This window comes from Aythya ferina (genome assembly GCF_964211825.1).
Source record: "Aythya ferina genome assembly, chromosome: 2".
In the NCBI taxonomy this organism is placed as follows: domain Eukaryota; kingdom Metazoa; phylum Chordata; class Aves; order Anseriformes; family Anatidae; genus Aythya; species Aythya ferina.
In genome coordinates, this window is record NC_140297.1 from 123,560,180 (window position 1) to 123,582,039 (window position 21,860).

At 40.6% G+C, this 21,860-nt stretch overlaps 1 protein-coding gene across 1 annotated transcript; it reads right to left on the reverse strand.

Moving 5' to 3' along the window:
• Window positions 1-531: 531 nt before the first annotated feature.
• TTPA (alpha tocopherol transfer protein) lies at window positions 532-15,931 on the reverse strand. Its single transcript, XM_084510441.1, has 5 exons — window positions 15,668-15,931; window positions 7,699-7,852; window positions 6,185-6,378; window positions 3,461-3,571; window positions 532-856 (listed from the first exon to the last, which is right to left on the reverse strand). Exons 1-5 carry the CDS (start codon window positions 15,845-15,847, stop codon window positions 677-679), a joined length of 819 nt encoding a protein of 272 aa, XP_084366567.1. The 5' UTR covers window positions 15,848-15,931; the 3' UTR covers window positions 532-676.
• Between the last annotated feature and the right edge of the window lie 5,929 nt (window positions 15,932-21,860).

Below are 21,860 nucleotides of genomic sequence, written 5' to 3' on the forward strand. Positions count from 1 at the left end.
CCTCTTGGTTCATGCTGTCCTTTGAAGAACACGTACATGGTGTTTTTCTCATCTTCCTCTATGAAACTAGCAGATTACTGTGTTAATTAGCACAAAATGGGAAGCTGCACAAGCAGCACAGAGATAACAAATGTTTCACTATTGCTGACTAATTCTCAATTTGACTGTGCAATCTTAGCAGCGCAAACTAACAAAACAACCATTTCCCTGAGATCAATCCAAAAAGCAGCCTCTTTCCCCCAGTTGTAAATTAGGCTTGTATTCATACTTCTGCAACTAGTCTACCCCATTCACATTCTGTTCTACTTAAATTATTTGGCTTTGTATTTAATCATCAAGCCAAGATAAAAGAGCTAAGCATAAGGTTCTGGACACAGGAGTTTTCTCCAATGACTTAACAGGAGCAGTATCAATAATGTCCTATCCAATGCACAACTACTGACATACAACTTAATCAGTTACAAACAGTATCGCAAACATTTAGAATTCATTAGTCTCCTCAGATGTACATACAGATACACTCCAGTTACTATTAAAGTGCAGTCAATGTAACCCTCAGTGCCCCGCAAAGACATACTGCTTCCATTTACAGCAACTTCAAGTTTACATGAAAGATTTCATATTAAACTTATTTCCACTTCCAGTCTTCATGATCTGCTGTAATACTGCCATAAGGTTATTTATGGGCAACCAGAGAAATGCTCTGGAGATAATCTGCACACGACATTATGAAGTCAGTCCATTCCTTGGCCAGCTCTTCGAAGGAGACTCCTTCCCCTCCATATTCCTGTGGGAGAATGCTGACTGGAAAGTGTTCAGTCAGACTCTGCATGTAGTTATTTCCATGCATATGCACCTAAAGAAAATATATGAAAAACATTTACTTCAGAACAGCTGTTAGACTCATGGGTGAAAACAGACAGCAAACTCAATGCAAGGGCTTAAGCCCTCAGCTTGGTTCTACTAAATAAGTGTTCATAATGAGTTCCTTCAATGAGGAAGAAAGTACTGTGTAAGCAAGTTTCACATGGATGCTCGAACTCTCTCCTGCTTAATGATTGTTCAGTCTGTGTTTTAGTCCATGTTCAATCAATGTGCAGACAAAGAACTGCATTTTATGCAGCTCCAAGCACAAGAGCCAAAACTAACTACACCCATGTAGATAAACTGACCTAAACCAGGGAATACTGGGGTTTGGTCTTGTCATGATGGGTATCGCATAGCTGCTTTTCAGTCATTTCAGAAAAAAAAAAAAATGTTTGACACCTGGTGTCGTGGTTTAACCCGGCTGGCAGCTAAACACCACGCAGCCGTTCGCTCACCCTCCCCCCTCCCTCTCTGGGACGGGGGAGAGAAATGGAAAGTGAAGCCCGTGAGTTGAGATAAAGACAGTTTAATAAGACAGGAAAATAATAATAATAATAATAATAATAATAATAATAATAGTACAATGATGATAATAGTACTACTACTAATAATATGTACAAACAAGTGATGCACAATGCAATTGCTCACCACCCGCTGACCGATGCCCAGCTTAACCCCGAGCAGTCCGGCCCCCTCCCCCCAGCTAGCCACCCCTATATATTGTTCAGCATGACGTCAGATGGTATGGAATACCCCTTTGGCTAATTCGGGTCACCTGTCCTGGGTCTGTCCCCTCCCAGCTCTTACTGCACCCCCAGCCTGCCTGTTGGCAGGACAGAGCGAAAGTCTGAGGTGTCCTTGGCTTGGTATAAGCACTGCTCTGCAACAATTAAAACATCGGGGTGTTATCTCATCCTAATTAAAACATCGGGGTGTTATCTCTTCTCATCCTAAGCCAAAACACAGCATTCCACCAGCTACTAGGAAGAAAATTAATTCTGTTCTAACTGAAACCAGGACACCTGGCTATTCCTATCTGGTCCTGCTATATGCATTTACACTCAACATTATGTGCTAGGTATGTAAATTCAGACAGGTACCAAGGTGGATATTCAGAAGAATACCTGTCTTACATTTCAGTCCTTACAATTCAGTTCCAGAAGAAATTAGATCCTGGACTGCTCCTCCACTTTAACCCTTTTAATGCAGTCATTCTAATTGTTCTTTTCTTGCTTTATTATAGCTGATTTGAAGCCTTGTCCATTAATTTCGGTCAGGAAATTTTATAGGTCTCTTATTAAAAATTGACAAGAATTTTCTGTGATTATTATTACACAAACACTACAAACACGTTCACTCAAAATGTAGCTAGCTGCCTTTAATGCTTCCACATCAGGCACTAAGATAATGAGTGAATAGTAATTATTCCTATGAAAGTATGGGGAACTGGTCCTTCTAGTTTCTTTTCAGCTTATACCTGCAACTCTAAGCCATTCCATGAATCATGATATTTGGTTTGTCTTCTTTCAGGCCTTTACTGTCCATCTGTCCTCTTTCCCACTTTTTGAATTCTAGCCCCCAGAGATTCTCTGAGCTGGATCTGGTGATAGGGGGCTGTTACATGGACATTAATATGACAGGGGAAGGGCCACAGCATCAGGCTGCTGGAATGTATTCTTTTCTTTATCATCTGTGTGTCAGTGAGTGACTACACAAGGCTGGCAGAAGTAATCCTGCCTCTCTACCATAACAAAACGCACATGCTAAGAAAAAGGGGACTGGCAAACGTCACTAACAGTGAAAATCTTGCTTTACTGTCCTGGAGTGCAGCAGCTACTGTAAATGCACAAGATCCATGTGCATTGGAGGCACAAGGAGGCCTCAGAGGGAGAATATTAAAAGACTGTGCTGTTTATTTTGTACCTTAGCTCTGCTATTAACACTTCACAGCATTTCCTCTTCTGCCAGCTGAAACATTCAATATTTCCTTCCTGTATTGCAATAAACCAGAATTCTTCCAGAATTCTTGGCATGCTTTTGCATCCAAATGCAGAGTTTTCCAATTTAAAACTACAAAATTATTTGCAACAGCTAAGAAGCTGCTTGGAAAATAAATCTGAACTTCAGCCTGACCTCTTTATTGATGCATAAATGCCTCTGCAGCTTTTACAGAACTGGATAGCTGTCTTCTACTAATTTTGCACAACTTAGAGCATAATGTCACTGAACAGTGACAATTTCTCACTGGCATTTATAGACTGAATGCTAGGAGATCTGGGACCTATTTCTTCCTAATTCTGCAGAAGTTTTGCTGTGTGACCTTAAGCAAGTTATTTAAACCAACCCTCTTGAGTTACCACGTTTTTTTTTAATCTTTACAAAAAGATTAAACAACAAACACTTAACAACATCAAACACTTGCAACTCTCACATTATTGGTAACTGTGAATGTTTTACAATTAGATTCCAGAGGCCAGTATAGTATTAAGACATAAACATGACGTATCCTCTTCAGTATTCAGATCCTAAAGGAAATGCTGCAGATTGTAACGTAGGGGTTTTGTGGTAGAAAGAAATGTTTGTGTGCACTCACCCGTTGCTTTATTTTTTCAGTGAGAAAAGGCTTAATTAGAGCAAAGACTGGATGGAAGAATAAAGGCTCATTAATCAAGTGGATACCTCGAACTTTTAGTGGAAAGGAATCCTGTCAACATACATGAAAAACAGCATGAGAAAAAGGAATTATTGAAAAGATTCTATTGTTAAGGACAAATCTGTGAAGACTACCTAGTCCATAGGTTAAAGAATTCTTCCTGACCTTGCTAATTCCTGCACTTTGGAGTGCTCTTAGTTTACACTGCTTAGAAAAGCATATCTTGTTCCTCGAATTAGAAAAAAAAAAATCAGTATATGAAGAGGCTGACTTAAAAAAACAAGCATGAAAAACGAATTGCACGTAAGTAATGCACATGAAGCTTGTGCTAAGCTTTTCCTCCACAGCAGAGATCCTGCTGCTCCTTTACCAAAAAGCTATCTAGTGTTTTCATTGGCAATTCACAACCTGGAGGAAAATAGGTATTTTCTTTTCCTTATATACATATACACACAAACTATCAAAGTTGCTATCTTTAAGTTAAATACAATATAATAAAATTAAATAAATATAATACAATAATATAATAAAATATTATCCAGAGAAAAGTCTTAAAAGTAGCAAAAATTTACCCAAGACAGAACTTCAGTTTTACAGTAAGATTACTCTCATAAAATTAAAATTGCATCTTCTATACAGCCTTTATAGTTTGAAATACTGACAGTTGGATTCAAGATTCATGAAGAAGTACCACAACTTTGCAAGTTTAAAGGAAGTATGGCAGTGCTCAAAGACAGTATTATAAAATAGGGTAAAAATAAGTTCCATTCATATCTCTCCGATACTACTATTGCAACCAGAGTTTTTCTGCTTATAAAAATGGCACTTGTCACAAACAGTTCTTCCCACTAATACAATAGTCCTTTTCTCCTTATTTCATGCACTATTCTATGGCTAAGGAAAACAAACAAACAAAAAACACATGCATTTAAGTGCAAAATCTATTAGATTTTAATGTATGATAAAGACCTCAAAACTGTCAGGTTTTAGGTTTACTACACATTATTATGTTTTATATGTTTAAAGGCTACTGTTCTATACAAAACAATTTGGTTTTGCCTGTGGATAATAGATTTTTTTCATGCTGATGTTCGTTACTGATGGTACTATGCTTTCCACTCTGTATTGCATTTATTTCCTTTCTATTAATTTCTGTTTCTCCATACAGGATAATAATTTGCAAGAAAGATACATTTCTTAAGAAAAACATAGAGTTGAAAACAACGTCCCTAATTATTTTTTATAAACATATCAATTAACACTAAAATAATCTCTGGGAGAAGTATATGAACCCAGCTAGAAAGATGAAAAGAATCTAAAAAACAAACAAAAAAACCCAGTTGATTCCTTATACAAGAAAACAACACTAGAAACACAATCTGTTTTTCCCTCTTTTTCAATAGCTATATTAAGCCTTTAGAAGCCTAAAAAGCATAAAATAAATCTGAAATAAGTCATGATGGAAACATTCCATTCAAAGAATTTCCTGGTTTGAGGTAATGGATTCAAACCTTAAGATTTAATTGTGAATATAATTATACATAATTTCTGCTCTCAATTTCAAGGTCATGAAATTACTAGTAACTAGTTTAGTGCCTCAGAAATCGACTGAAACACTCTCAATGGCTGTTTTAGTGAGATCTGGCCCAGAATCATATGAATGAGATTTGTCTTATTCTAGATGGGGAAAAAAAAGGGGGGGGGGTTATACCTGCTAGTTTCATTGAAGTTCTATAGTAAATATCAAAAATGAAGAATGGATGAAATTCTGATGCTATTAGCTCACTGACTAAGCTTCGAATCAACCTCAGACAAACCTCAGACACGACCCTTAACAAATCAAAGTGAGAGATTATGTCCCTAGCTCATTTCTACATCATAGGTTAACGGTTTTATTATTACTGATTTTTAGCTTAACTTCAGAAGGAAAATAGCACAAATACAGTACAAGTACAGTGTAGCCTGCTTGTCAATTCTCTGTCTCCTTCCCCTCTTTTTTTTTTTTTTTGTCAAATTCATTAGTAAAATTCAACCAAATTTGACAAAAAGGAAAAATCTTAAAGACAGTAAGATCCCTGCAAGTGTTGTTAAAGTCAGGAGGTGAGGTAGCACTAAGTTGCACAAAATAATGCTCGTGTTGGTGAGAAAAGCAATCAAAATAAACATTGTACACTGTTGGTAGCACATGGATGGTGGTGTGGCATCATCCATACTGGCCAACAAGTTATTGTTCTCTTGCTCTTAAATGCTCCCAGCACATGCTATTTCTCACCTTCTCTGAGTCTCAGTGGGGAAAAAAAAAAAAAAAAGAAATAAAAAGGTTTTGAACGACAAGTTAATGTACAAAAGAGTAGAACAGAAAAGATCATTACAAAAGTAGGCTTCATCTACTCATGAAATTCCTGTATTGTAACAGGCAAGTGGAATTCTAATAAAACATCAGAGGTTAAAGGGCATTTGCTGCTATACATGAACAGACTTTAAGTCAAGTCGAGCACAGCTTATGCCTCAGCTGTGTGACATTTCATGGATTTAAGTTTTTGTTCTTTCAAACTGCATGACCTCTAAAAATGTCTATGGAAGGAAAAATTACCATAAGTTTCAATGGAAGAAAAATTGGGAGTTATAGCCGTGAAGTAACATAAAGCAGTATGTTATACTTACTGTGAGCACAGCAGCAATTTTCTTGGCCACTGCTGGACTGATTTGAAATGCATGAGCAAATCGCCACCCTTGAAGATCAAAGATAGCCTTGACTCCATTCTTCTGAGTTTCAGTCTCCTTTACGATGAGTTCAGATGTGATCAAACTTACACGAAACACATCATATGCTGTAAATAACTTGGGATCCCATTGTCCTGAAGAGTAAATAAGATTACACTGCATTACCACAAGCATACAACATACACTTGTACTTTCACTTGCTACTGCTTCTGATGTTCTTCTCAAGAAAAAGTAAGCAGCTATATCAAAGGTTCTGAATTAAACAGATTTGCCAGTACAGAAATTCTTTTATGCGCCTGTTCCATCAGTTATCTTTGATGCTATTTCTATTTCTGTAGATGGTACCAGAGTAGTGTGTGACATCTACTGTAGAATCCAGTAGAAGATTTTGACAGGAACGGCTTAAGTCAGTAACTGTCATTTTAGCAGAAACCAAAACAAAGCACAGTATAGCTCAAATGGGCTAATCATTGTCTATGGCCTTCAGGAACTGATCATCAACTCATAGCCAATTCATATAATTTTTCTTCAGTACAGTAATACTGCGAAGATTCAGTGAATCCCATTTTCATTTCTGAGGCCTGAAAAAGAATTGTATGGTATTGGCATTAACCCTGGACACAATCTTCAGAGAGCACAACTTTTTAAAGAAAAGCCTTTCCTTCTGCTAGATGAGCTGATATTAAAAAAATTATTTGAAAGTTGGCAAAAATCATTCCTATGTCCAACACAAGCACAAAGAAGCATGGCATCATGTGATCATTTAACTTTTTTAAAAGATTTTGGGGAGTGCATCATACAAACCAAGGATGTTCAGAGTGTATCTTACTAACAGGGCTCTTCAGCTACATACATCTAAGTAGTGAAAACCCAGTGAACTCATCCTCATGTAAGCTGAATGTTGCTACATGGCTAGATGTGTGCCTTTTTTCTGTTCCATCTCTCCACTCTGTGCTGGCGGCTGCAGCTGCACCAGCACAGTCTTAGCATACAGCTTTGAAAATTCCCATAGGAACAAAATTAATGCTTGGTAACTCAAGGCTAAATAACTGCATATTCTTGTAAGTTTTATGCTTCTAACCTTCAGGCTTTTAGCCTTAAGACTTTTTTTGATGCAGACATAATAATTCTATTTAAAAGAAAATCAGTCCATCATAAAGGACTGTATAGCTTTAGCCATACTAGTGATAAGTCAAATGATATAACTGTTGCAGCTCAATGAATCCATCTTTATCTTAAAGGTATTTCTAACAGGGAGCAATAAATATATTACTTTTCTAGTTAAGATATTCTGATATCATCTTCCATTTTTATCAACTCCCAGTGTTATACCCATAAAATACTTTTATCTTGCTGCTGAAATTGTGAGAATTAAACAAACAAACAAAAACACACATAAAAACATTCGTGCAAAAACCAGGTATGAAACATGTCCAAGAAATTTTGTCACTCACCAATTCTGTATATTAGAACTTTGCTTCCATATGGGTCTCTGGATCTCAGGACTCCGTGATAGCCAGCATGCAGAAGACCAAGAATAGAAGATGGTTGTAAATCTGCACTTATTTCTGGGCATTCAATTCTCCATTTCTGGTAATTCCTCAGTAACTGGAAAAAATAAATGTGCATGTCAGATTTGCATCAGGTATTACATAAAAATCACAGTTAAAAATGTGCTTTTCAACATGTGGTCACAGTCAGAGGTTTAATTCATCATATTAGCTATCATTTCACTGTGCATTTTAAGAAAATCGCTCCTAGAAACAGAAGGCTGCTATCCTTCATCAAATGAGCAAGTCATTATGAATTTAGAATCCTATCAACTTGTTAATGGACTCCAGTTATTATTTTATGTCAGAAAAAATTGGACTACGTAGAAAGCAGCAGTAGTTTCTATGTAAAATACATTAAAAAAAAGTTTCTTACAGAGGACAATTCCTTCCTCACCCTCCTCCCCCCAAAGTCTGGGCCCATTTTGTATACACAATTATTAATAAGTTCATTTTACTGTTTGAAACACATATGGTCATCAGCATATCTTAAGCACATTTTCAGTCCTTCCTATCCCTCTGAAATTACAAAACAAAACAGTGTAGTGGATTCATCTCTCCCATTACCTATCAGACCCCAGAGTGGAAATAACGAGAACCCATTTTGCTAAAACAAAGATTCTGCCCATTGTCAGGAACATGATTGCTGCCCTTGTTCCCAAGGCTGGAAGGCAGCATCATATGCAGGCTTTTCTAAAGGATAGGAAGGGCTATGTGTTGAAAGGAAATGGCCTAAATCTAAGGAAGAGTCAATTAAAGGTGTTTCTTTCTGAGATAACATCTAGGTAGAGGAATTACAGGTAATATTGTGAAAGATTATTGTAGAGATGGACTGTGAAATAATAAATCGGTGATGCACTAGTTCCAATTTCCCAGTTTAATTATCGTTTCCCTTTTAAAATAAAGAAATTAAGTGGTGGTAGAGAAAAGGAACTGCTGTGCCCTGCAACTAAAGTTTATTTACGACATTTTGTATAGGTAAGTAAGGAGTTACAGTGGCTGTTTTTTATAAAGCTTTCTGTAAATTCATCAGCTATGATCTACCTCTGCTGTGCTAAATTGTCCAGAAGTGACTTTGTAGAGTAGAGGGATAGCTCTAGAAAATAATTTAAATTTTGCATTAAAATTTCCTAGATAGCTACAGTTTGGACTCCTAACTGAGATTTTCACAGGATCTAAGTGCATCAGAATGTTTCAGTACCTCATTTCACAACAAACTCACACACACATTTAAATCTCAAAGGTAGCACACACAGGCCAGCCTTTCAAATTGTTGCTATATTTCATCAAACAGCAAGAAAACAATCATCCTCAGTACAGTTGCACAAATAAAGTATGTTCAGCAAAAGAAAAAACATCAGCCAACACTCTTTTATTTCTGTTAATTTGTATTTACTCATCTCTAAGTTATACCACATTCTGGAACAGAAGCAGTAGAATTAAAAGAACTGTCAATCTCCAGCTAATAAAACATAACCTTTAATAAATAACAACATTTCTCATAGCTATGCAAGGATGATTTTCTTCACCATCTTCATAGAATGGTTGGAAGGAACCTCAGTGGATACTGAATCCATCCCTTGGAACATCACAGCATCAGAGTAGCTACAGACTCAGGAGTGAAACCAAAGATTCACCATGGTCTACCTCATAGCCCGCTTATGTTAGATAATTAGTCTTAGCAGTAATTTCTTATTCTTCCTTCTACTTTCAAGTTTCTTGTATCATTTAGTATACAACATACCATTTTTCTTCAGCTTAAGGCTCTTCTTAAATGAAGGTCCTGAGTTATTTTTAAGGTCTCTCAAAAAAATTGTCATGAGGGAACTATTTACAGGGCATTATTGTTTGTTAACATAATTTATTTACAAATAGATGATGCACTGCTCAGCAATTGTCTATATCCTTCCTGGAAATACAACCTATAAATATGTGTTTATAGGTACAAAAACGAGAGAGTTCAACAGCCACACTAAAATCCCATGTGATTTGGCAATGAGCAAGTTGATAAAAACCTCATCCTAAGACATACACTGTAAAAAAGAAACATATAAGTGCTATAGAATTTTACTTAGTCTTATATATGTTCTAGTCTAGGTTAATTTAACAACCAAACAAAACAGGCGGTGGGGAAGTAGTGGGGGAAAAGAAGTTAATCTCTGGAACAGAAATTCACTGTGATTGCAAAAATAGGCCTGATGAGGTGCCACATAAAGAGTCCAGCATCAATAAAGAGCACTTTTTTTGTGACAACCAGACAGCACTGTTAACATACTGTGTTCTTTTCCTTTGTCTTTCCAACACAGATGCTTAAAGAGCACCAAACATCTAACCAAACATCTGTAGCTGCATCCTTTGTCCCTATTCTACTAACTTCAGTTGTACCACAACATAATGAACTAATTAACAATTACTTAAATGTTTTCCACAGATTTTGAAGAGCTGCCTGCCAAAACCAAGATGAGAATAAATATGTTTACTCAATCCCCTGAATAATCCCAATTTGTCAGTACAGTTCATTTCTTCTTTTCATGAGCATGAACCTTTCCCAAGTTAAAAACAGCAAGAGCTCAAGTTCTGAGCCTGGAGAGGAAAGGAAAGGTGTTCACGGTTTGCGACACACTCAAGATCTTTATGAAAGATATAATTTACCTACTGACTGTCCATTCAGCAATAAATATACGGTTGGAACACTTCTGACACCTTCCATGACGTGGGCAAATGCTACATCTTTTTACAGAGGCATGGCTAAGCTCCAGCCCTACCTCCCTTGTCCAGGAAGCTACAAAGTAAATTGCTCTCAGATTTTGAAACCATGTGATTTAATTACCTGAAATAGTGATTTATGGCTGAAGTAGACGTTAGCAACCCTCCACAGCATCTGCAGCTAGTTTGGAGACATGTTCTTTCAGTCTTTATTTATGTAAACAATCACTTTCTTAGCAGCTGGACACACTCCAGTCACACGGAGCTATTTACATGAGTAATTCCTACATATGTAACTGAATTCAAAAATTAGCACTACATACTTACAGTTTTACTATATTTTGAAAATATCTACTTTAATATTGTTTAAATGCAGAAATCCATGTGGAATATTTAAAACATAGGAAACTTTTCAGCTAAAAGCAGCAGGGGAAAATGTAAACTTTACATATAATAATCAGTCTGAATGAAGAAGATAAAGCAACTTAATATAATCAGGAAAAACAGAAGCATGGATTACATTGGATAAATGCAATGTAAATGTAATAAAAATGTCTCATGCACCTACAAGGAAAACATCTCAATGTGTAATTATCTGTGTTTACAAACTGAGTAACCTACTTAGAAGCTGCTGAGCATCTGAAAATAGATGCAAGATAGCTTGATAAATGGCTAAAGCTGGATGAAAAACTCCACTGTCTGGAGTTAAGCATTAATTAAGAGCTTTTTCCTGAGGTCTTTTGGGGATAGTTCCAGATTTCTGAACATTGGAGATAGAAATGTTACTGATTAATCCAAGTTTCATGTGATGCAAAACAAAGAAAAGTGAACTTAGTACTTTAGTTAGAATTAAAAGAACTGGACAACAGTGTTTGTTACAGAACCACTATAAACATAAATATATGCAAAAAGGTGTGTGTGTGTTTTACATTTCTTATATATGCGCTTTCATCTACACAGAGAATTTAAAGATTGAGCATATACTGGCATAGAATTTAAAATATTTTTATATGGACACAGAACTTCCCTAATTCCACATGTATTACCTCTTCACCAGCTGGGAGAAGACAGGCACGAGCATAAGTTTAGGCATTTGGCTTAGCACAAAGGGAAGAGTGGCCAACTGTTTTATGTTTCCTCAACAGTCAGTTCAGAGAGCCTACCAAGGGCTCTTCCACCCTTTTCATCATATCTCTCATTGGCAAAAGGTCTGAAAATCAGCCAAGTAACTGGTTTGAACTTAGTAGTTATATTTGACTGCTGTGAAGATCCTCAGAGATAAAGCCTGAAATCCAGCAGTATTCAGACACTACGCAAGTATACATGTAGTATGCACATACAGCAGGATGTTTGACACATACTGTACATCCTAGATTTTCTATGCAACTTACTTGCACCACAAAGTTTCCTCCATAAATCAAATGCAGGGCAAAGAATGAGTCCAGATATATGCCTTTGTGTCAACCAGAACTCCTAAAAGGATCCTAGATATTTAGATGGTTTTGAGTGCTCTAAAAAGGATGCTTAAAAAGTTTAAGTGGTGTGTTAGGAAAAGCATTTCAATGATGCATTTTTACTGAATTGTACTGTGACAGTATCTTTAATTACAGCAAGAAAGTTAAACATAGCTGGCACATTAAAATTAAAAAAAAAAAAAAAAAAAAAAAAGAATTAAACCCATTGCTTTAGCCACATTAATGGAGACCCATGGCCTGCTTTTTAGTTTAAAACACGTACAGTTCGTAGGTATACCTGTACAAATGAACAAGCAAACAACATGCTCAGGTCCGGTATGAATTTATATCCAGACTGAAATCTTTTGCAGCATTCAAAACATGATGTAACAGGTTTGCTCCTTGCCCTGACTGATCTGCTACGTGGACCCACACTAAGCAAGAGTTTGGACTAGATGATCTACACAGATCTCTTCCAACTTAAATTATGCTGTGATTCTCCGATTTCCATATAATTTAAGCAGAATATATTTGCTTAATATATTAGCTTGAATTGCTGGTATCAGCCACAGTAATGGCTGCTTCTCTCCAAAGGACCCAAGGGAACATCATGGAGCTGGGACAGGAGAGGGTCAGGCTAGGTGTTAGGGAAAGGTTCTGCACCCAGAAGGTGGTCGGGCACTGGGACAGGCTCCCGAGGGCAGCAGTCACAGCACTGAGCTGCCAGAGTTCAAGAAGCGTTTGGACAATGCTCTCAGACTTATCATCTATTTTTTATGTAGTCCTTTGTGGAGTCCTACGATCCTTGCATGCCCCTCCCAACTTGTGATATTCTATGATCAACATCTGACCCCTACCTTTATTTCTCACGGTGATTCCAAAGCCACAAGCAGAAGTGCTTGTGACAATGTAACACCATTCCTTCTAAGTGTCAATGTTTTGGGGATATAAGCATTGCTTTGAAGTCTCACAGGACAAGAACTGTCTTATTGACTTATTCAGGGTTTGATGTGTTATTTGACAGTTATTGTTAGCCTGTGTCAACAGACTTTCTGTTTATTCCTGGAGACATATCTGTGACAGGATTTCATATAGGATTTAAGGATTTCATCATAACCATTCTCACTGATAGCATTCACACATTTGAAATCCCATAGCGGAAGGTATCTGCTTAATTTCATCTCTTCTTCTGGAGGTTTCTCCTTAAGTGGTTAGGGTTCATGCAGACATCTCCATCCACTTTTGAAGATAAGGCATGTGGCCAAAATTAAACTTTCCTGTGATTCAAAATTAGGAAAAGAATTTTCTTCTAAAAAGAACAGTCTGCTACTGAGCTTAATTAAATATATCGCTGATTTTAAAGCATACAGACAGTTCTAGTTCTCCTTTGAGTTCTTCAGCACCATATACCTGTTTCAGTGGTGAATTTTCTTCTAGCATTTCATATGTATATATCAATAGATGAGTACTTCGAAACAAGTCTGGAATTGCCAGCAGGAAAATGTAAAATATTTCTGTTCCAATGAGTTAACATAAATGACTCAGGAATTGAATGTCTTTTCACAATCTACCAGATTATTATTTTCTGAAAGATATCCAAACACTGATAAACTGAAATTCCAGGGAGGCCAATAATCAGATAGATCTGTGTCACATATTAACCAGGCATGCATCAAGAGACAGCTTGGTCAGTGGCCAGACTCTGAATTAATATTTAAGGCTAAGTATAAGCCCATGCCAAGAAGGATGCTTGAGAAGAGCTTGCAATCTTTTGGTCATAAGCACTGACAGAGCCACAGACTCTGATTATCCCTTACTGCTCTACAAGTGCTATGCAGCAGTACACAGAAGCCCAGTGGGGAAAAGGGGCTGTGTCAGCCTCAACTCCAAACTGAGAGAGGACATCTAACCAGGAGGGGAGGAGCACCCACTGTCTAGACAGACGACAGGAGGGCTCTGTCTAGGATGAAGTACTAATGTAACCTATAACCTCTGCATAAAGTCACACTTGGGCTGGACGAATATTCATCTTATGACCACCACAGACTTTTGCACAATAATTCTCTTGGGCTTTTTAAGAACACGTTGACTGCAGATATTAAATAAAAAAAAAAAAAAAGTGTTTGTGTTTCTCGTGTTCTTCCCATGCTACTTCCAAAGGGAAGTAACCTAGAAATCAGTGTCAGCTGGTATGTGGAAGATTAAGTACAAGCTGCATTTGGAGAAAGAAATTTTAGGTGGAAAGCTGAAATGTGTGGTTTTTGATCATCAAAATCTCTCAGAACAAAGAAGGGTCCAAACAAGAACTTTACAGAGTTCATAACCAGCAGAGACACAGAAATTCTGAAGAGATTCTAAAAAGACTTGGTTCTTCCAAAGCAGGTCTCCAGCCCTAAAGGGCTGACTCTCACAGAGCATATGAAATCTGCTACTCTGTAGACTCTAATCTCTAAACCTAGCTTCGATTTTACACTCTTGAAGAGTAGTCTCATTTATAATATGTCTCACAACTTATCAGAAGAAATGTATGGACCAAATTCTGAGCAATTCATGTAGCCATGTCTACACAATTATTAACTTCCAGTATTGCAACACATGTAGGAGTGCATATTACCTTCATTAAGCTGTACTTTTTGGAACCTAGTAATACTGGGGGGGGGGCAGTTTTTGCTGGGAAAGAAATAAAAGAACAGCACAGTCCTACAATTGCTACTACACAGCTGATATAAGCAATCTCATGAACTTCAAGCAAAAGCGAGATGCATGAATAGCCAAAGGAATCTGGATTAACTTGCTTCTTCTTCTGCTGAGGAGGGATGATTTAAAGCTCTAATGCCAATGTTATGAATCAAGCGAGGTAAACACAAAATACATTTTTTAAGCTAGTTATTATTAAGAGCATCATACAATTTCTCACATTCTTGTTTAGCCACCCTGATCCGGCAGTATACCCACATGCAAACAGTATTTAGTTGTGGCAACATGAAACACTGAACTTGGAAGATCTATGGCACACAGAAGTCAGAAAATAAATGGTGGGGTCTGTTGTTTGATGCTTTGTCATCAGCATCACATTCCATGGAAACACAGTTCCCAACTGGCACAAGCAAATAAATGCTTTTGCCCTGGGAAGATCCGGAAATACTTTCTGTTGAGAAGGATTAGTGGTTTCCTTTATGTAAAAAAGGAAACAATTAATTATAATTTGTACCTTTGGGTACCGAAAACAGGCATGCATTGTCGATAGGGCAAAAAGTCATGCAAACAGCCAGGAAAGCAACAAAACCTACCAAAGCCTGAAAGGTGTTAAACCATCAAACTCTAAGAGAAAGGAACTTATTACTGATAGCTTTACACTAGGGTTACTATAAACGTATAACAAAACCAGCAGGTGTACTAGGTGCAGGTGGCCCAAGCAGGATCCTCAAGGATGCCCGTGCAAGGATGCCGCTCCCTGAGTGAAGCTGTGACCTTCCCACATTTCCCATAACCTTTGTGGCTGCTTTTGGTGGGGTCACACCAAGCTGGCGTGTGCCCACGTTACTCCACGACCAACATTTTGCTACACCCACGAAACACCCAAACAGCGCGCATCACCCACCCGTCCACCCCCGGGGAGCAGCACCTCACCCCTCAACCTCCATTTCCGAGCCCCCCCGGGGGGGGTGACACGAGGGGACCCCCGAGGTGTGACGCCCCCCTCCCCACCTTACCCTCCACGCCAGGTCCACGTTGAAGTCCCGGGCTCGCAGGAACCTCAGCAGGAAGGCGTCGCTGAGGGGCTGGGGCCAGCGCTGCCCGGGCTCTGCCTCCGCCCGTCGCCGCAGCTCGGTCACGGCGCCCCGGGCCTGCGGCGACTGCTCGGGGAGGTCGCCGTCCCCTCGCTGCGACATGGCCGGGGGCCGCCGCTCAGCCCCACCGCACGGCCGGACCCATGGCGAGGTGCGGGGCGGCGGCGGCTGCAGAGCCCGGCCGGGCTGCCTCCGCCCCCGGGGCGGCGGGGCTTAACCCCTCCGCACCCTTCGGGTTACTCCCCCAAACCACCCGTTTTTGTTTGTTTGTTTGTTTGTTTTTTTCTTTTTCCCACTTATGGAGACTTAGTTTTCAGAACTTTCTGCTTTCAGCGCATCGCAGGGAACTTTTGCTGAGTTTCCCGGAGAAAAAGAGAGGTTGTGTCTGGTGGGAGAAGGGGCAGGCAGCTCAGGCAGAGCGCAAGGAGGTTGCCAGCATATTCAGAGGAAAAAAAAATCAGGAATGCTAAAGCCTTGTATGAGCTCAACCTGGTCACTGTGGTAAAAGATAACAAAAACAAGAACAAACAAAACAAAAACAAGAACAAACAAAACAAAAACAAACAAACAAACAAACAAAAAACGTTTTAACAAATATTTTCACAGTAAGACAAAGGGCAAGGAGAATCTCCATCCTTTACAGGACACAATGGGGGACATGACTACTGAGGATAAGGAAAAGGCTGAGGTTCTTAACACCTTCTTTGCATCTGTCTTTACTAGGCTGACCACTTATCCTCAGGCTACTCAGCCTTCTGACCTGGGACAGGGAGCAGAAGAAACCCCACACACAGTTCAGGTGGAAACAGAGACCTGCTGCTCCACCTGGACTGTCACAAGTCCATGCAGCCAGATGGGATCCACCCGACGGTGCTGAGAGAGCTGGTGGATCACAGAATCATGGAATGGTTGAAGTTGGAAGGGACCTTCAGAGATCATCTGGTCCAAGCCCCTGCTCAAGCAGGGTGACCTACAGCATGTTACACAGGATGATATGTGATTGATGGTGTGTGATTGCAAGCCACTTTCCATCATCTGTTAGCAGTTATGATCATCTGGAGCAGTCCCACATGTCTAGAGACGTGCTAATGTGACGCCCATCTAGAAGAAGAGCCATAAGGAGGAACTGGGGAACTACAGGCCTGTCAGCCTGACCTCGGTGCCAGGAAAGGTGATGGAACAGGTCACCTTGAATGCAATCACACAGCATGTGCAGGACAACCTGGGGATCAGGCCCAGCCAGTATGGGTTTATGAAAGGCACGTCTTGCCTGACTAACCTCATTTCCTTCTATGACCAGGTGACTGCCTGGTGGATGAGGGAAAGCCTGTTGACATAGTCTACCTAGACTTCAGCAAGGCCTTTGACACGGTCTTCCACAGTATTCTCCTGGAGAAGCTGGTAGCCCATGGCTTGGACAGGTACACCCTGCTGGGTTAAAAACTGGATGGACAGCTGGGCCCAGAAAGTGGTGGTGAATGGACTGAAATCCAGCTGGCAACTGGTCACCAGTGGTGTTCCTCAGGGGTCGGTGTTGGGGCTCATCCTCTTTAATATCTTTATTGATTATTTGGACGAGGGAATTGAGTGCAGCCTCAGTACATTTTCAGATGACACCAAACTGGGGGGAAGTGTCAACCTGCTGGAGGGTGGGAGGTCCCTGCAGAGGGACCTGTACATGTTGTTGATGGGCAGAGGCCAATGGGATGAGGTTCAACATGGCTAAGTACCAGGCCCCGTGCTTTGGCCACAACAACCCCATGCAGCACTACAGGCTTGAGGCAGAGTGGCTGGAAAGTTGTGCGGAGGAAAAGGATCTGGGGGTACTGATTGATGCTCGCCTGAACATGAGCTGGCAGTGTGCCCAGGTGGCTAAGAAGGCCAATGGCATCCTGGCTTGTATCAGGAATAGTGTAGCCAGCAGGACCAGGGAGGTGATCATCCCCCTGTACTCTGCTCTGGTGGAGCCACACCAGTACTCCAGTACTCTGGTGGAGTACTGTGTTCAGTTTTGGACCCCTCACTACAAGGATATTGAGGCCCTGCAGCATGTTCAGAGAAGGGCTATGAAGCTGGTGAAGGGCCTGGAACACAAGTCCTGTGAGGAGCAGCTGAGGGAACTGGGGTTGTTTAGTCTGGGGAAGAGGAGGCTCAGGGGAGACCTTATTGCTCTCTACAGGTACCTGAAAGGAAGTGGTGAGGAGCTGGCGGTCAGTCTCTTCTCACAGATAACTAGCAATAGGAGTAGAGGGAATGGCCTCAAGTTGTGCCAGTGGAGGTTTAGGTTGAAAATTAGGGGAAATTTCTTCTTAGAAAGAGTTGTCAGGCATTGGAATGGGTTGTCTAGCAAAGTGGTGACATCACCATCTCCAGAGCTGTTTAAGGAATGGTTGGATGTGCTACTTAGGAATGTGGTTTAGTGGGTGACATTAGTGGTACGGTGATGGTTGGACCAGAAGATCTTGGAGGTCTTTTCCAGCCATAATGATTCTATGATTCTATGATCTCCTGTTGTTTTGGTTTGCCTGCTTATAGCCCCCAAAAGGAGTTGTGTCCATCCCTGTCACAAGAGGGGATGTTCTGGGCTTGCAGGAACCCAGAGGTGTCATGGATTGTGAAAGCTGGAAACAGGTTCAAGAGATTAAATACTCTTCTTTGTTCCCTTGTGTCGTGGTTCCGCTCGAGTGGGCAGCCGAGCTCCACCACAGCCGCTCTCTCACTCCCCCTCCTCAAAGAGGAATGGGGAGAAAATACGTGAAAAGGGCTCAAGGATTGAGATAAGGACGAGAAAATCACGCAATAATTATTGTAACGGGCAAAACAGACTCGGCATAAGGAGATAGTAAGATTTATTGCCTATTACTAACAAGCGAGAGAAGTGAGAAAACAAAGGAAAAAGCAAACCAAAAGCACCTTCCCCCCCATCCACCCTCTTCCACCTCCTCCCCCTGAGCGGCGCAGGGGAACGGGGGAATGGGGGTTATGGTCAGTCTACAGCACTTCTTCTCTGCCGCTCCTTCTCGGTCACTCTCGTCCCCTGTGCTGTGGGGTCCCACCCACGGGATGCAGTCCTTGATGAACTGATCCGGCGTGGGCTTCCCACAGGCAGCAGCTCTTCCAGAACTGCTCCAGATATGGGTCCGTACCACGGGGTCCATCCCTCAGGAGAAAACTGCTCCAACCTGGCTCCCCTACGGGCAGCAGCTCCTGCCAGGTCACCTGCTCCTGCGTGGTCTCCTCTCCACGGGCTACAGGTCCGGCCCAGAATCTGCTCCGGCAGGGGTCTTCCACAGGCGGCAGCCTCCGTCGGTGCAGGGCCACCTGCTCCACCGTGGTCTCCTCCACGGGCTGCAGCGTGGAACCCTGCTCCACCGTGGTACTCCATGGGCTGCAGGGGGACATCCTGCTTCACCATGGTCCTCACCACAGGCCGCAGGGGACTTCTGCTCCGGCGCCTGGAGCACCTCTCCCCCTCCCTCTACACTGACCTTGGCACGTGCAAGGCTGTTCTCTCACTCCTGGCTGCTGTGTGGCGCAGCGTTTTTTTTCCCTGTCTTAAATATGCTCTCACAGAGGCGCAAACAACATCGCTTATTGGCTCAGATCTGGAAAACAATGGGGCCCTTCCCAAACATGGGGCAGCTTCTAGATCTTTCTCACAGAAACCACCCCTATAGCCCCCTGCTACCAAAACCTTGCCACGTAAACCCACTACACCTTGCTGGTGTCCTTGGGCCTTGATGATTTACTGCTGCAACAAAGGCTTGCAACTGTAGCAAAGTCTCTTAGATGTTGGATTCTGGCAAATTCCTGTGACAGACTTTTCCAAAATAGCTGGAATTTGCACTCCTTCAGCAGAAATCTGTGTAAAATCACAGAATCACAGAATCACAGAATTTCACAGAACCTGCATCATAACTTTAAAGGTCTTCCATGAAAAGAGTTCGAGTGCTGTGTAGGCAGCTATCTTAGTTTGACCGTAAAATACATGCGTACGTGTACACATATATTATGGATATGTATATAAAAGGTGGCAGAAACACAATCATTCTGAAGTTTAACGACTTTACCTGTATCTGCTTAAGCTGTTTTCTCTTTAGTTGTCCTCACATGTGAAGACTCGCAGTACATCCTCCAAACTCCCATCCACTTGCCAGTTGCACTGAAGATCCCACAAGCTCATTTGGAAAATGGGCAGAGCAGCTTTGGGTGTGCTGTGAAAGTCAGCACTTGGCCCAGAAATGAAGTCTTGGGTCACAGAGTGGTGTTGCAGGCAGGCCTCAGGTTGTCAGATTGTATAGACATGATCTATGACTCAAAAGTTATTTTTTCAGGTCAACGATGTATGTAAAGCATTTACATGCCATATCTTTTTAAAAATTTAATGGGACAACTCACTACCTCAAAAACTTTTAAAGTTCAGAGGAGATAAGGCTTAACATGTATTTTATGGCCTATTTATTGTCCAATGTCAATTACTTTTCTGAATTATACCAAGACTGGGTTCTTGTATCTCAAAAATCCCCCTTTCCCTACACTGTATGTAAGACAATATGCATTAATACAAACTTCATACTATTATACTACGGGATGTTTCTAAGGCTTTAAAATATATCCGTTAAGTTAAAAAAAAATAATAATAATAATAATAATAATAAAAAAGAAAACAAGCAAACAAAAAACCACATTTGGTTAAGTAGACTGAGAACAGGGCACAGGTTATGAGGATTCCAGCCTCATAACATACCGCCCGTGTGTGAAACCCTGACACTGTTGAAATAAATTTGTTGCGTATTGTTGTAGTACTCAGTGCAAGGGAATCCTTATAATTGTCCTGGCTAAAGTTCAAAGTGGTCAGGAAGTAGGAGCTGTGAGAGTTTCTAGTATATCCATTTTTTTTTTAATTTTATTTTTATTTTTTAAATTTCAACCCTACAGTAGCAGTTATATTTTCTTTCTGTGAATATTATGAATGAAATGGAAGGACCTTGTCTTCTGCACACACATTTAAGCTAGCACTAACATACAATTTCAATAGGATTGAAACTAAAAATTAAACCTTCAGAGATGCTGAACATTTAATTTCCATCAGTGAGAACAGCCACTGGTCAGCAACTCTGTGAGCTAAGTTCTACTTAACTTGCTTAAACTTGTGCAGAGAAAGATGTCATGGAATGTTTAATTTTCTGATCTTTGGCTATTTATTTTTTTAATGAAAAATCCACAAAAGTGTAAGTGCAGCAGTGTTAGTCAGGAAATCAGGGCAACAACTGGGAGAACTGTTTCACAGAGTGCCAGATGGCTTGCTCCTTCCTCTTGCCTTTCTCCTTAAAGAAACATACACAGCTAAGATAAAATAGTCCTTCTCTATCAAAAATAAACAAATAAATAAATAAATAACATAAAATTGCACGTCACATGGAAAAATATTATTTATCACTCAGGTACTTAGCATGTACAGGTAAAAATAACATTCCTGTGCAAGCAAACTCTTGTACAAATGCAAGCTCCAGTGACATACAGAGCAGATAGTCAAATCAATGGGACCACCAGTTTGCCATGAGTGTTCACAGACAGTAGTTTGGAATATTGCTGTTTCAGTAAGGATGGAAAAAATAAATCTTTCAAGATAAGCAAAACTAAATCAAGAACTCATTACTTTATCTGAAGGCTGACAATTTTGAACAGAAAAAAAAATATATATATATAATAGATGTCTGCATCCCAGGTACAAATACAGGCTGAGTGGAGAATGGATTGAGTGAGAGGGACCTGGGGATACTGGTGGATGAGAAGCTAAACATGCAATGTGCGTCTGCAGCCCAGAAAGCCAACTGCATCCTGGGCTGCATCAAAAGCAGCGTGGCCAGCAGGGTGAGGCAGGTGATTGTTTCCCTCTACTCTGCTCTCCTGAGACCCCACCTGGAACCCTGTGCCCAGCACAAAAAGGACATGGACCTATTAGAGCAAGTCCAGAGGAGGGCCACAAAGATGATCAGAGGGCTGGAGCACCTCTCCTATGAAGACAGGCTGAGGGAGCTGGGGTTGCTCAGCCTGGAGAAGAGAAGGCTCCAGGAAGACCTTGTAGCAACCTTCCAGTACCTACAAGGGGCCT

Coding starts and splice junctions, on each gene's coding strand:
- TTPA (XM_084510441.1), bottom strand. CDS start 15,847: ATGTCGCAGCGAGGGGACGGCGACCTCCCCGAGCAGTCGCCGCAGGCC. Junction 3,572..6,184: donor AAATTGCTGCTGTGCTCACA/GTAAGTATAACA, acceptor GTATGTTGACAG/GATTCCTTTCCACTAAAAGT. Junction 857..3,460: donor CTGAAAAAATAAAGCAACGG/GTGAGTGCACAC, acceptor TATTTTCTTTAG/GTGCATATGCATGGAAATAA.